The 14,215-nt window shown below is 44.1% G+C and overlaps 1 protein-coding gene across 5 annotated transcripts in view; it reads right to left on the bottom strand.

Annotated features, from left to right (window-relative positions):
* Positions 1-14,215, bottom strand: part of MTM1 (myotubularin 1) — a 97,481-nt gene that overhangs the window by 47,043 nt on the left and 36,223 nt on the right. For all 5 annotated transcript variants that reach the window (XM_079910039.1, XM_079910035.1, XM_079910037.1 and 2 more), the window contains 2 exons: positions 8,254-8,364; positions 3,939-4,040 (listed from right to left, as the gene is read on the bottom strand). In XM_079910039.1, the coding sequence (XP_079766165.1) occupies positions 3,939-4,040; positions 8,254-8,364 (213 nt within the window). The remainder of the gene's footprint in view (positions 1-3,938; positions 4,041-8,253; positions 8,365-14,215) is intronic.

Genomic DNA, 14,215 nt, shown 5'->3' with positions numbered 1-14,215 from the left:
CAAAAATTTGTATAAGCAATTCAGTTCCCATTTTTCTCTCCAGTTTTTCACTTTACTGTCTTCCTAAAGAAAAAAGTAGGGATTCCTAGCACAGACACGAAAAATAAGGCAAAGCACCACAGACTTGAGAAATCAACCCCTCTGTGGACCACTCCAATGACAGCCACCCAGAATCCTATGCTCTGGCACTAGCTCCACAATATCCAGAAATCCAGCCCATCTGTTTCCATGGAATGGACTTTTCCTTCACTTTCTACTAAACCTGTGTCCAATAAAAAAGCCATCATTATAACAACTGCCATGCAGCAGTCATTATGCTGAGGCTAGAGAGAGAAAGCCTGATCCCCGCCTTGATGAGCTTACAGTATAGGAGGGGGATGGGTAATTACTACATAATTATGACGTAAGGCAGACTGAGGGGGAAAAGTGCTCTAGTAGAAGGACCTGCAGAGTCTAACAGGTTGAGAGGTAAGAGGAACTCCCACCAGGGAACACACATGGCCTGGGAAAGGACCTAGGACTGAGCAAGATGGCGGACGATAGGCTCTAAAGAGATGAGGGGACCACAGGTAAAGGGCACAGGAAAACCAAAGTTTCCCTGAGTTGAGAAAGTTCTATGTATACCAGAGAAGCACAGGGTGGTCCTGTGTAGTTGGAGTCACTGAGACTCCATGGGAAGTCACTGAGAATTTTTTGTGTGTGGAGAGTGGGACATAGAGTGACATGATCATACCTAAAAAAAAAAAAAAAAGACAACAGCATTGTGTAGGATAAGTTGGAAGGGAAGGAAACTGAATGAAGGGAAGTGAGTTGGGAAGCACAGGAAGAAATGGGAAGAAATATCTGAGAGTTACTAATAAGCGAAACCTACGGGATTTGGAACTGATGCGGCTATAGGAGAAGTAAGGCAGGGGAATGAGAAAGTTGACTTCGTACATAAGACACAAGGTTGTAATGTACAGCACAGGGAATATAACCAATATTGTAGAAAAATAACTTTAAATAGAGTATAATCTGTAAAAATACTGAATCACTATGTTGTACACCTGAAACTAATATAACATTGTAAATCAACTATTTCAATAAAATAAATAAATTTTATGCCTGATTGGGGTGGGGAATTGACTTCAAGTTCTCGAATCTGAGCAACTGAGGATCATCCACATTGAGGGAGATGTAGGCTGAAGAGCAGGCCTGGTGACTGCAAAGAGGTCAGGGAGATGCTGAGCCTATGATTCTCACAGGCTTCCAGAGGAAGCTGTTTGAGAGGCTCATGAAGATTCACTCAAGGCCAATGTCAGGGCTGGATTTAGAAATCACCCATACAGCAATGACAGCTTAAGCTATGGATTAAATGAAATCATCAAGGCAAAGTGAGTAACATGACAAGAGGGCTGACAGGGAACCACCATCAAGATGTCTACCTTTAAGGAAAAGACAGAGGCAGTGGAGACTGCGAAGGAACAGTCAAGATGGTACAGAAACACAGAAACCAAGACTTGCAAGAGGGTGGTCAAAATTATTGAACGCTGAGGGGAGATCAAACCGAATGAAGATTGAAGTGAGTCACTAAATTTGGCCAGTAAGAGGTCTGAGTTCCAAGAAGGTACTTGTGATAAAACCGGATACTAGAATGGGCTGGAGGAATGAGTGAACTGGAGATGTGGACAGCCTAGAATATTCTTTCCAGAAGTTTGGGTTGAAGTGAGAGATGGGACAGTAGGTTAGAGGAAAGCTGGTCCGACACTTGACCTCTTTTTAGGGGAGTAAACTCTCAAGGAGATAGAAGATACCAGAGAAAGGGGATGACTGATGGAGCAAGATTGTGTAGGAGACGGACTGGGGCCTCAGCTCGCAGGAGGTTTGAAGAAACCTGCTACGTGGGGCTTCGCTGGTGGCGCAGTGGTTAAGAATCTGCCTGCCAATGCAGGGGGCACGGGTTCGAGCCCTGGTCCGGGAGGATCCCACATGCCGCGGAGTACCTAAGCCCGTGTGCCACAACTACTGAGCCTGTGCTCTAGAGCCCGCGAGCCACAACTACTGAAGCCCACATGCCACAACTACTGAAGCCTACACGCCTAGAGCCCGTGCTCCACAACAAGAGTAGCCACCGCAATGAAAAGCCCGTGCACTGCCACGAAGAGTAGCCCCCGCTCGCCACTAGAGAAAGCCCGTGAGCAGCAACGAAGACCCAATGCAGCCAAAAATAAATAAATAAATAAACAAACCCTGCTATGTGAACCATCCTTAAATCTCTGATCACTTAAAGCCAGATATGCAAAACCCAAGACATAACCCATTCCCTCATTGAATTTTCGTGGATTAGATGTACATTCTCACTTTCACAGGAATTCCGAGGATGGGTTCCCATTAAACTCTTTTTATCCTAATAGTTTAAAATTTTTAATATTGAAATATCTTTTAAATCACATATTTAATCAAAAACTGAGAAAAGGCTAAGAATGTATTCAACTCTATGGTATCAGTGCATTTCCTGGAAGCATCACATTTGAATCTACAATCAACACATGACTCATGACGAGTACTCCAGATCCTTCTAGACCACCACAATCTTTGTATAATTGTCCTTTCCATCAACCATGAATTTCCTTTGACGGAACCAACTGCTGATGAAATTTGGGAAGAGAGAAGCCTTGTCTTGCTAGAAAAAAATTTAAGCCTTCATTGCCCGAAAATAAATAAATGAATATAGATAGATAAATAGATAGATAGATAAAAGACGGGCATAGGAAGAAGAGCTCCATTACAAAGCAGCTCTTCTATTTAATGATCTCTTTCATCACCTTCAGTCTAGCTGGAGGCATATTTACTCCATACTTAAAATAAAGGCATACGTTTATTTATTTATTTATTTATTTATTTAAAGAATTATCTTTAAAGAATTATTCCCCTGCTCTCCCCTTAGCAGACGTCTGCTTCCACATTTGTTTAAAGTCAAGCAGAGAATCCTGTGATAAACCATAATGGAAAAGAATACGAAAAAGAATTTATATATATATATATATATATATATATATATATATATATGCATAGTTGAGTCACTTCGTTGTACAGCAGAAATTAACACAGCACTATGAACCAACTATACTTCAATAAAATTTTAAAACAACCATTTGGGGAAAATGCTAAGAACACTATCAAAAATAAAATCAATAAATCTTTTGAAATTTACATTTCAAAAAGAAAAACAACAAAGTCAAGCAGAGGAGAAGGAGGGGGTAAGAGGACAGAAAAAAAGAAGGCAAGATCAAGGCAGAATATGAAGGAAGATGGTTTGAAGAGCAAGGCACGTGGAAAGCTTTATTTCGGTCCCGTGGTAGAACAAAGTGAGACTACTCAGTCTACTAAATAGGAAGGAACAGCTCTAGGATACACAGCCCAAAACTTGCTACGGACTAAGTCATAGGTTGTAAGTAATTAAATGCATAATAAGTGTGTCCTGCCAAATCTATAGCAAACGCTATCAAATGACATTTAAAGTGCCGTTCCTTAAAAGTAAATAGAGAAACCTCCCCTGTCCAGTGATGGCCTGCAGCACCTAAGCCACGAATCTGCATTTGAGAAGCACATGGGCTTAAATGGCACTTAGGCTCACTCTTGGTTCTCAAGTAGGGGCGACGAGCTCTGGGATGTGACGTCACAGGGCTACACTGACATGCTCGTGGTCACCTCGCCACCTTCTGCCTTTGGAAGAGGGCTGGCCCAGGTGGAGGGCAGGCTCGGGGCTGGCAGGAGTCACCTGGGCTGAGCCACCCCACGAAGACTGGCAGAGCAGAGGCCCGCTCCCTCAGGGAACGGGTCAACCTTCTGTAATGAACAGCCCCGTACACACATCACACTGGGGAGCGCAGCACAGAGAGGAAGGAGGGGACACCCAGAAACCCTCTGATGCCACCGAGGAGAGCCCTGGAATTTACCAGACTGTGGGCCAGGGGGAAGGCATATCTCGTGAGGATCTCAAACATATCTCTTCTGCTGTGGCCCTCCTGTTTCAGCGCGAACCTCAGGTTTCTCATGTCCTGGGGGCAGAGGAGAAATGCACCAGTTCAGTCTGCAAATCGAGTCACATTTGTTAGCAAAAACCTTCTATTCAGGTAGAAGATCCACTTACCTGAATGGGCAATAAATCTAGACTACTAAGAAAATTACTCTGTTTTGTACAATATTTTGAAACATCCGGTTTAAGAACACCTGAAAATATTTCCATCAGAGTCATGATTGTAAAGACAAGACAACTCGTGTTAAAGAGTAGACAGAGCTAAAGTTCACTGGATAAAAAGAAAAATCAAACCTTGCCTTGCGCATCATGTCTGTGCCTGTCTACTCTGACTGGTTTTCCGAGGTATTTTAATTATAAAACAGTATTTTATTCTTAGGACTTTTCAAATGTGTATCTGCCACAAAATATCATTTCAAAATTGTCAAACATGTCATTAAAATACAGAAGCTCTCTCCCTCTCCCCTCATGCTTTTAACTTTAAAGTCTCCCTTTTAAAAATTAGGAAATGACTGGCATTTTAAGCTCTAATACAAGTAATGTAATACATTTTTTACTAAACAATTTTACTTTCACAGACTTCTATAAAGAGCACATTAAGGTGCCCCATAGTAGGAGTGACTATGATTCTAGGAACTAAGAATTAATGCTCAAAACCAGATTTTAAGGATAGTTTCCAACACATATCTCTTTAATAAGCAGGAAAACCTTCTTTTAAACCAAATTCAAATAAAATAAGCTCCCTTAAATATCAATTTGTACTACACAGCAAAAGATATAACATTCGAACTTCTTTTCGAAGCTGGCGGGTTTTGAGGTTGGCTCTTAAATCACTCATGGTGCTGTGGCTGAGTGATGGCTGTTACCTTCTGCATTGCACTTTCGACACCTCAGGAGTGAGACAGATCCAGCCCCTGCCCTCTCGGATGTCACCATCTTCATAGTTTTCCAAGTGCTTTTTCATTTGTTATGTCAACAGCGTTCTTGAAGCTTCCTAAGTCTTCAACATGCAGGAGCAGCAAAGGCCGTGCCACACACATCCCAAAATGCAAAGGGGAGTGAAGGGAGTGTACGGCAACAGGCTCTCAGACCGCTCATCAATGACCCAAAACCGATCTCCCTGTATACAGATGGCAACTACTGGGCCTCGCCAGCTCCAGGATCCCATGCTTTCTTTTTTAAAAGCACGTAACTCAATAACATCCAAAAACTGATTCACGACATATTCCAAGAACACGGGGATACCAGTTGTTGTCTCATGATGCAAAGCACTAGGCAAGTAGAAGGAAAAATAATCATTTCAATCAGATGACGTGCTTTCAAGGGGTTTGCAACGAACCCCAAGTATAGCACCGGCTAGCTGAGTATCCCCAAGGCTCACAGACGTATGAAGGATTTTCTTCTGACCAGCCTTGGTTCCGATGATAACTCTGTAACATCATGCTCTTAACCACTCAACCAGAAACTAGACCATTTCTAGATAAATATTTATTCTGGTCCATCAGTGATTCAAACCACGACTTTCGATGTGCCGACGTACAAGTGATTCAAGCGACTTCGTGTGGCCATCTGATTCAGATGGAATTAAAGGACAGGAAGAATCACTACCTTGTCTTGCCAACAAGAAAAATGAAGTGGAAAAGGCAAATGGCTCACAGGTGGCAGATCACCAAATCTGTAACAGAAATACGAGCATATACTGAGGGGTAAGTTGCACCTGGTCTCCTAGAGCCTGAGCCATCAGGGAAGGACACCTGGGAAAGAGCCTCTTGGTAGAAGAATCTCGCAGTCAGACCTCTGGTGTTTAGCAATTGGGGCACTCGGCGCTGAGCCAAGCCTCGTGATGACAAACGAGTAAACACACCCCTGTTGCAACAGCCCTGGTGGGATGGTTCGGCTCTGCTTTTATTTATTTATTTTTTTTTAAGCTCTGAGTTGTCAGCAGGGGATGGCATGGGGCCTGGCAGGTAAGAATTCACATATTCGGAGCTACCTTCTCCTCGGCTGCTAGATGACAACCACTGCGACTTCTATCCATCACGTGCAAGTTGCCACTGGCAAGCAGAAATCCCCACGTACGGACCGGGTGGAGCCAAATTTGTAGGGGTTCTACGTTCTTGTTTCGGTGAAGCGGCACCGTTGTACTGTGGTTACTGCCTGCAGGTGAAAGGGGACCTACGGGAGACAGGAGGCAAGTCTCTGCCCCACTGCAGCAGATTCTCTTTCTGTCACCTTCAGGTCTGTTCCTGAGAAAACGGAATTCAACGCTCAACATCCGTGTTTCCAGGGAGATAACTGAGTTAAAAGGTTGTGCTACAACACTGTTCTAGGCCATTGTCTTTGGGCTTGACACTAATTCCAAGAAACATACATTCTTAACATTTGAGAATTATGCCTGCCGAGTTGTTCCCAAGACCTTTGTTCTTAGAGTAAACAGTCAAAGGGTAAGAGTGTGCTTTGTCTTATTAATTTGGGGGGGTTAACATTTAAATACAAGTTTTTCCCATTGATAAGGCAACAAATAGGATTTTTTTTCAACTTGCTTAGAATGCAAGTCACTTTGAAATCATCAAAACCTCATTTTCCCTGGAGTACTGTAATATAACACTCTCCTCCCATGGAGTTTTTTATGCAAAATGCAAAAACCTTCCTTAAAAGTAAATCCCCACATTTCTAGGCCCAAAAGGGTAGACAGTAGCTGGGATTATAGATAAGGCATTAAGGGAGCTTGGATTCAACCAAAAACAACAAAAACAAGCCAAGGTGGGGAGTGAGGGAGAATTTCAGTTCAAGTCTCATCGTGACAAAATCCTTTGCTTTCTAATAGAGTGTACTAGTCTTGACCTTGTACAAACTGGAGACAAAAAGGTATTATCTTCATAATCCAAACAAAAGGACAGGAGATTGGTTTTAAGAAATCACAGTGCACACGACCAGGAAAAGGAGACTTGGGCTGGGATTCTGACTCCTGCATCAGCTCCTCGGGGACCCACAGGCAAGGAAGCCCGTTGAGCAAATGCCTCATTTCCCATCCACAGAATGAAGGACTTGGATTGGCCAGGGGTCAGCAAGTTTCAGCCCAGGTCAGTCTTGGTGTGGTCTTCAAGCCAAAATTGCTTTTTATATTTTAAAAGGGTTGAGAAAAAACAAAACGCAAAGAAGAACATATGACAGAGATCCTGCTGGCCCACAAAGCCTAAAATATTTGCTTTCTGGCCCTTGACAGGAAAAGTCTGCTGACCCCTGCACTAGATTGAGGGTCAGATACATGAAACAGCCCCAGCCTCTGGGACCCAGCCTTCAGAGATGATCTGGGGATTTGGGGTAGAACCCAGAGCTTTACCTTTGTCAACCCAAAGAGGGCTTCCCAGGTTCCCTTCATGCATATTTAGCTGCGGGAACCACTGGGACAGATGACCTCCAAACCCCTTCTAGCTCTTTCTAGGACCGGGCACTGTAGTCTTCCGATACAGAATACCTGAGAAGGAAGTTTTCTTGCAAGAAGGTTTATTCCGTCGTTTGCAAAATGATTATCTCACCGGATTTGGATTCCAACTTTGCCATCTGTTGGGTAATCTTAGCTAAGTTACCGAACTCTTCTTAGCCTCAGGCTCCCCATCTATACAATGGGGACACCACTGTCCATCTCAGAGGACTGCCCTGAGGATTTAATGCAAAGCCCCTAGTACCTCTTTGGACCGACAGAGATGTTCAATAAACAGTTACTATTATAACTGACTGAACGTTACTATCGCTACATCTCTGCTGTTCCCCATGCCGAAACATAACAGGAGGCCACCATCTAAGCAAAAGTGGGAGGGGCTGTGAGAGGTAAGAACACAGACTCTTCACAGAGGGAAAAACCTCCTGTATTTCTCCTTCCTGTTACGATGTGAAGGTGTCTGGCTGGAAACACATCACACGAAGGAACACCAGGAGCAGACTTGTGCAAAAACAAAAAAGTGTGAAACGTGATTTATGAAGTTTTCTTCCTAGTCAGTCAAGCAAACCAATTGACTGGCTCGGGTTCTCACACTTAAGGACGACAGCAGGTCCCTTTCATAGGAACTCTTTCCCCAGGAGGCTCTGGAGCGCTTGATCATGAAGGGAGAACCACACCAGGGCCTCAGATAAACAAGGGTCTTTGACTTTTCTTTTAAACCCACATTCACTTTTTACTTGTCATTCAACGCTAACGTGCCTATTTTCCCGTAAGAAAGTACTGAATCTCTTACTTTACAAGTAATATCTAGCCCATAGGAATTCTCTCCTCTACTTGTGGCGCCTCCCATTTTTTCAATTCTTGAGATCACACCCAGAGGAACATCAAGTATTAGAGCAGAATCCTGTAATGGACAAAAAGACACAAGTCAGTATTTCTGTCAGTACAATTAAAACATCAAAAACATATTTAAAAAAAAAAAACCCATGTGCTTTCAGGGCATTTTTACCTTGGCCCTTTTACCACCTTTTATGAATAAAAGCATGATAGCGATCACACATGAAAAAGCAAGCGTGAAAATAGTCAGTTATGCAACCAAAATCCATCCCCAAATGTGTGCCATTCTGCACTGCCTGCAGAATAAAGCCTGAACTCCTAGGTACACAACTCGAGGGCCCCGGGACGTTGCTCCCAACCTGTCTCTGTGGGCTGCTGTCCCACAACGTTCTCCGCTCCAACTAAGTAGATGCCTTCACCATTCTCCAAACGTTTTGTCTACACTCAGGCCTAGGGGCTCTGTGCACGCTGTTCCCTTTGCCTAGGATGATCTGACTTTCCCAACTACCAACATTCTCCAACGACGCCCCGCTTCCCATTAGATCAGAGTTGACCACTCCCTCCTCTGCAGTTCTGCAGCACTCGGTTCGGACTGGTGTTACACCACCTGCTTCAAGTCTCATTGTCGTGAACTTCCACATCCGTATTCCCCCACTGGAAGCCAAACATCGGGAAGCGGTGCCTATCTTAGGCATGGGTGCTCTTCCCAAAGGAAGGGCCTGAGGGCATACAATGCTTTTCCATAGCTCCTTACCCAACGCTGGACTCAAGGGGTCCAGAGGGCTGTTGGCACGAAGGACGGAATAACGTCAGTAAAGTCGTACCGAGATCGTCCCACCAAGATAACAGCAGCTGCTGTGTTCGGAATACATCATCTGTGCCGGGTACCACAAAAGGCCAATGCGTGTATCGTCCTCACAACCATTCTGGACACAGGTGAAGTATTCCCATTTCCTGATGTTGCAACCAAAGCTTTCAAAAGCTTCGGTAACTGGCTTAGTAACTACAGGGAAGGGTTGAGATTCAAGCCAAGGTCTGGGAACACACAACAACAGAGCCATAAAAATGGTCCTACCCTTTGACTCCACAATTGCACTCCTAAGACCTTATCTTACAGCTGTGGAGCAACAGGAGGAAAAGCTACATGCGTGAAGATGCTCGATAGAGTCAGTGGTGGTCACTGGGGTGAAGAAAATTAGTCAGTCAACTTGATGGAATAAGCATGCAGCTACTAAAATAATTATGGTACATGGAAAAATAAGTTTAAGTGCAAAAAAGCAGCATACAAAATACACTGTGACTACAATAATGTAAAATATATATTCATATGGACAGAGACAGAAAGGGCTACACAAATGTTTTAAGCCAGTATCTTCTTTAATGCTCTGTTAGATGACTTTGCTAACAAATACTTTATTTTTTTTTATTATTTTTATTTTTTTGCGGTATGCGGGCCTCTCACTGTTGTGGCCTCTCCCGTTGCGGAGCACAGGCTCCGGATGCGCAGGCTCCGCGGCATGTGGGATCTTCTCGGATCGGGGCACGAACCTGTGTCCCCCGCATTGGCAGGTGGACTCTCAACCACTGTGCCACCAGGGAAGCCCACTAACAAATACTTTAAAAGCTGCTTGTTGAGTTTTTGTTCTTTAAAAGATGTCCTCTGGGGGGAATACAAATAATAAAGTTAATTTCTTCTTTTACTTTAAATGCTTCTCTTTAAAACACAATACAACAAACTAAGCATCTCTTCACAAAATATAAATATAGCTCATGGGTGTTCTAGAAATTAAAAAAGTATAAGACTGTGGTGTATCCATGCCATGGGATACTGTCAGCCACAAAAATGAATGAACTATGGATACACGCAACGATCCGGAAGAATCTTAAGGGCATCATGCAGAGTGGATAAAGCCAATCTCAAAAGGTGCTGTATGGTTCCATTTATATCATTCTTGAAATGACAAAGTTTTAGAGCTGGAGAACACACAGAAGTGGCTGCTGGGGCTGAACGGAAGGAGGGCGTGGCTATAAAGGGAGCACAAAGGCTACAAAGGGAGTTCTGTAGCAACAGAAGAGTCGCATACTTTGACTGTTGGTGGTGGTGACATGAATTTACACATGGCATCAGATGTCACTGAACTGTACGCAAAAACACGCCCAAAATGAGTGCATGCAAAAACCGGTGAAAGTCAAGTACAGAGTCTCAGTTAACTATACTGTGCCATTCAATGTCCTGGTTTTGATAAAGCAGTGCAGTTATTGGAGAAGTGGGGTGATGGGTACCCAGGAACTCTCTGGACTATTTTTCCAAGTTCTTGAGAGTACATAATTACTTCAAAATAAAGTTTAAAAAGTGTGAGAGTATGGCTATCGTGGTGTAGAGAAAAGAGCACAGACTCTAAAGTTGGACAAAATTGCTTCCAATCTGAGTTCTGACATTTATTAACTGGATGACTTTGGCAAGTTACTGTATCTCTCAGCCACGTTTACCTGTAAAATAGGCATGATTAGAGATAATGGACTTAAAGTAACTGGCATGGTGCCCGGTATATGGTAGCTAGATAACAATGCAAGTTATTATTATTATTAGAGCAAAGAATATCTTAGTATGTGAAAGACATAACTGTGCTCTGCAAATATAGTGGATCAGTATGCTGTAGCAAGTAGTTACAGGGCTTTCTGTTTGTACCTATAAGGAGGCATCTTTTAGCTGGCGCCATGCGGTGAGACCCCTCACTCCATGACCGAATTCCAAATGCATAGAGATTAAAGACACTACTCAGTAACCATGTACATATGTAGCTGCATATTATAATGTATTTACTTCTCAATATAATCTAGTTATTAAAAATATACTATCAAGGGACTTCCCTGGTGGTCCAATGGTTAAGAATCCACCTTCCAACGCAGGAGATGCAGGTTTGACCCCTGGTTCGATCCCTGGGTAAGATCCCACATGCTGCAGAGCAACTAAGCCTGCGTGCTGCAACTACTGAGTTTGCGCACTCTAGAGCCCGCGCGCCACAACTACGGAAGCCCACAGGCCACAGTGAAGACCCAGTGCAGACAAAATTAAAAAAAAAAAGATATTAAAAAAAATACTATCAGGCTTCCCTGGTGGCACAGTGGTTAAGAATCCGCCTGCCAATGCAGGGGACATGGGTTCGAGCCCTGGTCCGGGAGGATCCCACATGCCGCGGAGCAACTAAGCCCGTGCACCACAATTACTAAGCCTGTGCTCTAGAGCCCGTGAGCCACAACTGCTGAGCCCGCATGCCGCAACTACTGAAGCCTGCACGCCTAGAGCCCGTGCTCTGCAACAAGAGAAGCCACCACAATAAGAAGCCCGCGTACTGCAACGAAGAGTAGCCCCCGCTCGCCACAGCTAGAGAAAGCCCACGCGCAGCAACAAAGACCCAATGTAGCCAAAAATAAATTTAAAAAATAATAATAATAAAAAAATACTATCAAGCAGTCTGTTACTATGCTTAGATTATATTGAAATTTACGAGTGTCTATTCAACTGTACCCCTAAATATCAAACTTGTACCTAAAAATACATAGAGTAGACAATAAATAAAAGTCTGATATCCTAATATCAAGATGGAAGCAAGAATGCAAATTTAAAAAGCAGAAGGATTAGAAGTGAGTGAGACCTTCCTGTTCTTTGTTCCTGCAGCAAGAAAATTCCTATAGCTCTGATTACCCTGACCCAACACAAACCAGAAAATGGGACACTGAGGAGAACCAGCCAGCTCCTGACCAAAGGCACCCACAGTCTAATGAGGCTAACCTGCCACGTTCTCCCCGAATGACAGGTTCAAGATCAGATAACCCAGCAAGCCCAACTGGAAGATCCAGGAATAGGAAAATTAGCTTTACTCTCTAGAAACCTGAGTCATCACTATCTAAGTATCATTAAATATTTAAGGATTCCCAAAGGTCCATGCTAACTCAAAATCTATTCCTCTGTACCTGTACGTATCTAAAATAGCTGAGAAGTAAATGTAACAGCTTAGAAGATGCAATCCTTTGCCTTCTCTCTCGAGTGCATACTGAGTAACAGAAACTACTGGATGCTAGGGACCACGGGGAGAATTAAGATGTAGGTGCTGCCCTCACAGAGCTCAAGGCCCAGTCTGGGAAATGAGACACATGTACGCAAACAGCCACAATGCTAGGTTGTAAGTGCCAAGAGCCACTTAAAAAAATCCAGATGAAGTGGAACAGGAGGTCAGAGAGGGCAGGACGATTTCTAACTGATGGGGTCACACGATGGTTCTGCTGTGGAATAACAGCAGCTGGAGACTGGCCTTCCAAAAACAGGTACAGTGACAGTGGCTACACGTGTGGGAAAGCATGGGAATTTTATTTAAAAAAACAAAAGCAAAACCAGATGGGCCAGGTTTAAGATCAGGTGGCAAGGGAATCCCCTGGGGAGTAGCCCAGGGCTTGGCTCAGGGTGACTGGGATCTGGGAAATGTGTCTTGGGCAGAGGTCTGCAACGCCATAAGGTGGCTGTATGCAGATGCGTCCAGCAGCGCCGAGCACTCCGCACCAGCACAGGGAGGGTCCACCCATTCCCTGCAGTCCTGGAAGCTAATGTTTCAGTGCAAGTGACAGGATCACCGTGAGGGTCTGAAAGTGGAGAGTGTCCGAGGTGGAAAGCAAAAGAAGGAGGTGAGCCGTGGGGAAGAATCACAGAGGCAGGCCCAAGTGTCTGGGACAATTGTGGTCCCACCAAGACACATGAAGGGCACAGGAGGGGGTTCTGGAGAAAGGTTAACATTATGAATTTTAGACACACTGGGTTTGAGTGTCTAAACATCCTGGGTTTGGAATCTAAAAAAAAAAAAAGGTCATGAAGAACGTAGGGGCAGGATGGGAATAAAGACACAGATCTACTAGAGAAGGGACTTGAGGACATGGGGAGGGGGAAGGGTAAACTGTGACAAAGCGCGAGAGCGGCACGGACATATATACACTACCAAACGTAAGGTAGATAGCTAGTGGGAAGCAGCCGCATAGCACAGGGAGATCTGCTCGGTGCTTTGTGACCACCTAGAGGGGTGGGATAGGGAGGGAGGGAGGGAGGGAGACGCAAGAGGGAGGAGATATGAGGATGTATGTATATGTATAGCTGATTCACTTTGTTATAAAGCAGAAACTAACACACCATGGTAAAGCAATTATACTCCAATAAAGATGTTTTAAAAAATAGAAAAAAATAATAAAATAAAGTGAAAACTAATAAAAATAAACACCCTGGGTTTGACTGAGAATCAAGTACAGACATCCAGGAGGCAGCTGGAAATGCAGAAGTGGAAGATCCCAAAGGCCCCTCAAACTCAAAATGCCCAGAACGAAGCGCACGATGTTTCTCTCTCCAAACTACATCTTCCTCTCAGTGGCTGGCACTCCACCGTCCAGTGACAAAAGCTGGAAACCTACAAGTCATCCTTGACATTCCCTCTTCCACTAGCCTTAATCCAATCTCCATGTTTACTTCTTAAATCCATCTTGAATCTGTCCGCCTCTCTCCAATTCTACCAGCAACTTCTCTGGGCCACTGGAATAGACGCAGGGGTCTCTTTGCATCTACTTCTGCTCCCTTACAATCTGCCCACCGCACAGCAGCCCAGGTCATCTTCTACAGAAGTAACTCTGATGCTACCATCCCTCTGCTTAACCCATTTCCAAAGCTTCTCATTGCTCAACTCTAAAAACCTAAATCCTTAACGGGGTCTACAAGGCCTAGGTCATCTGGCCACTACCCACATCTCCTGTTCATCCCTTGCTGTTCTCCCAACCCCCAACCCAACCACACCATCACTTTTTCATGTCCCCTTTGTCCAGGTCCTCTCCTGTGCTGTTCTCTCAGCTTACTGTCTCCGACCCAGTCCACGCCAAGCATCTTT

The sequence above is a fragment of the Stenella coeruleoalba genome (assembly GCF_951394435.1).
Source record: "Stenella coeruleoalba genome assembly, chromosome: X".
NCBI classification, from domain to species: Eukaryota; Metazoa; Chordata; class Mammalia; order Artiodactyla; family Delphinidae; genus Stenella; species Stenella coeruleoalba.
The sequence above is the reverse complement of the archived record's forward strand: the minus strand, read 5'-3'. Positions and strand labels throughout refer to the sequence as shown.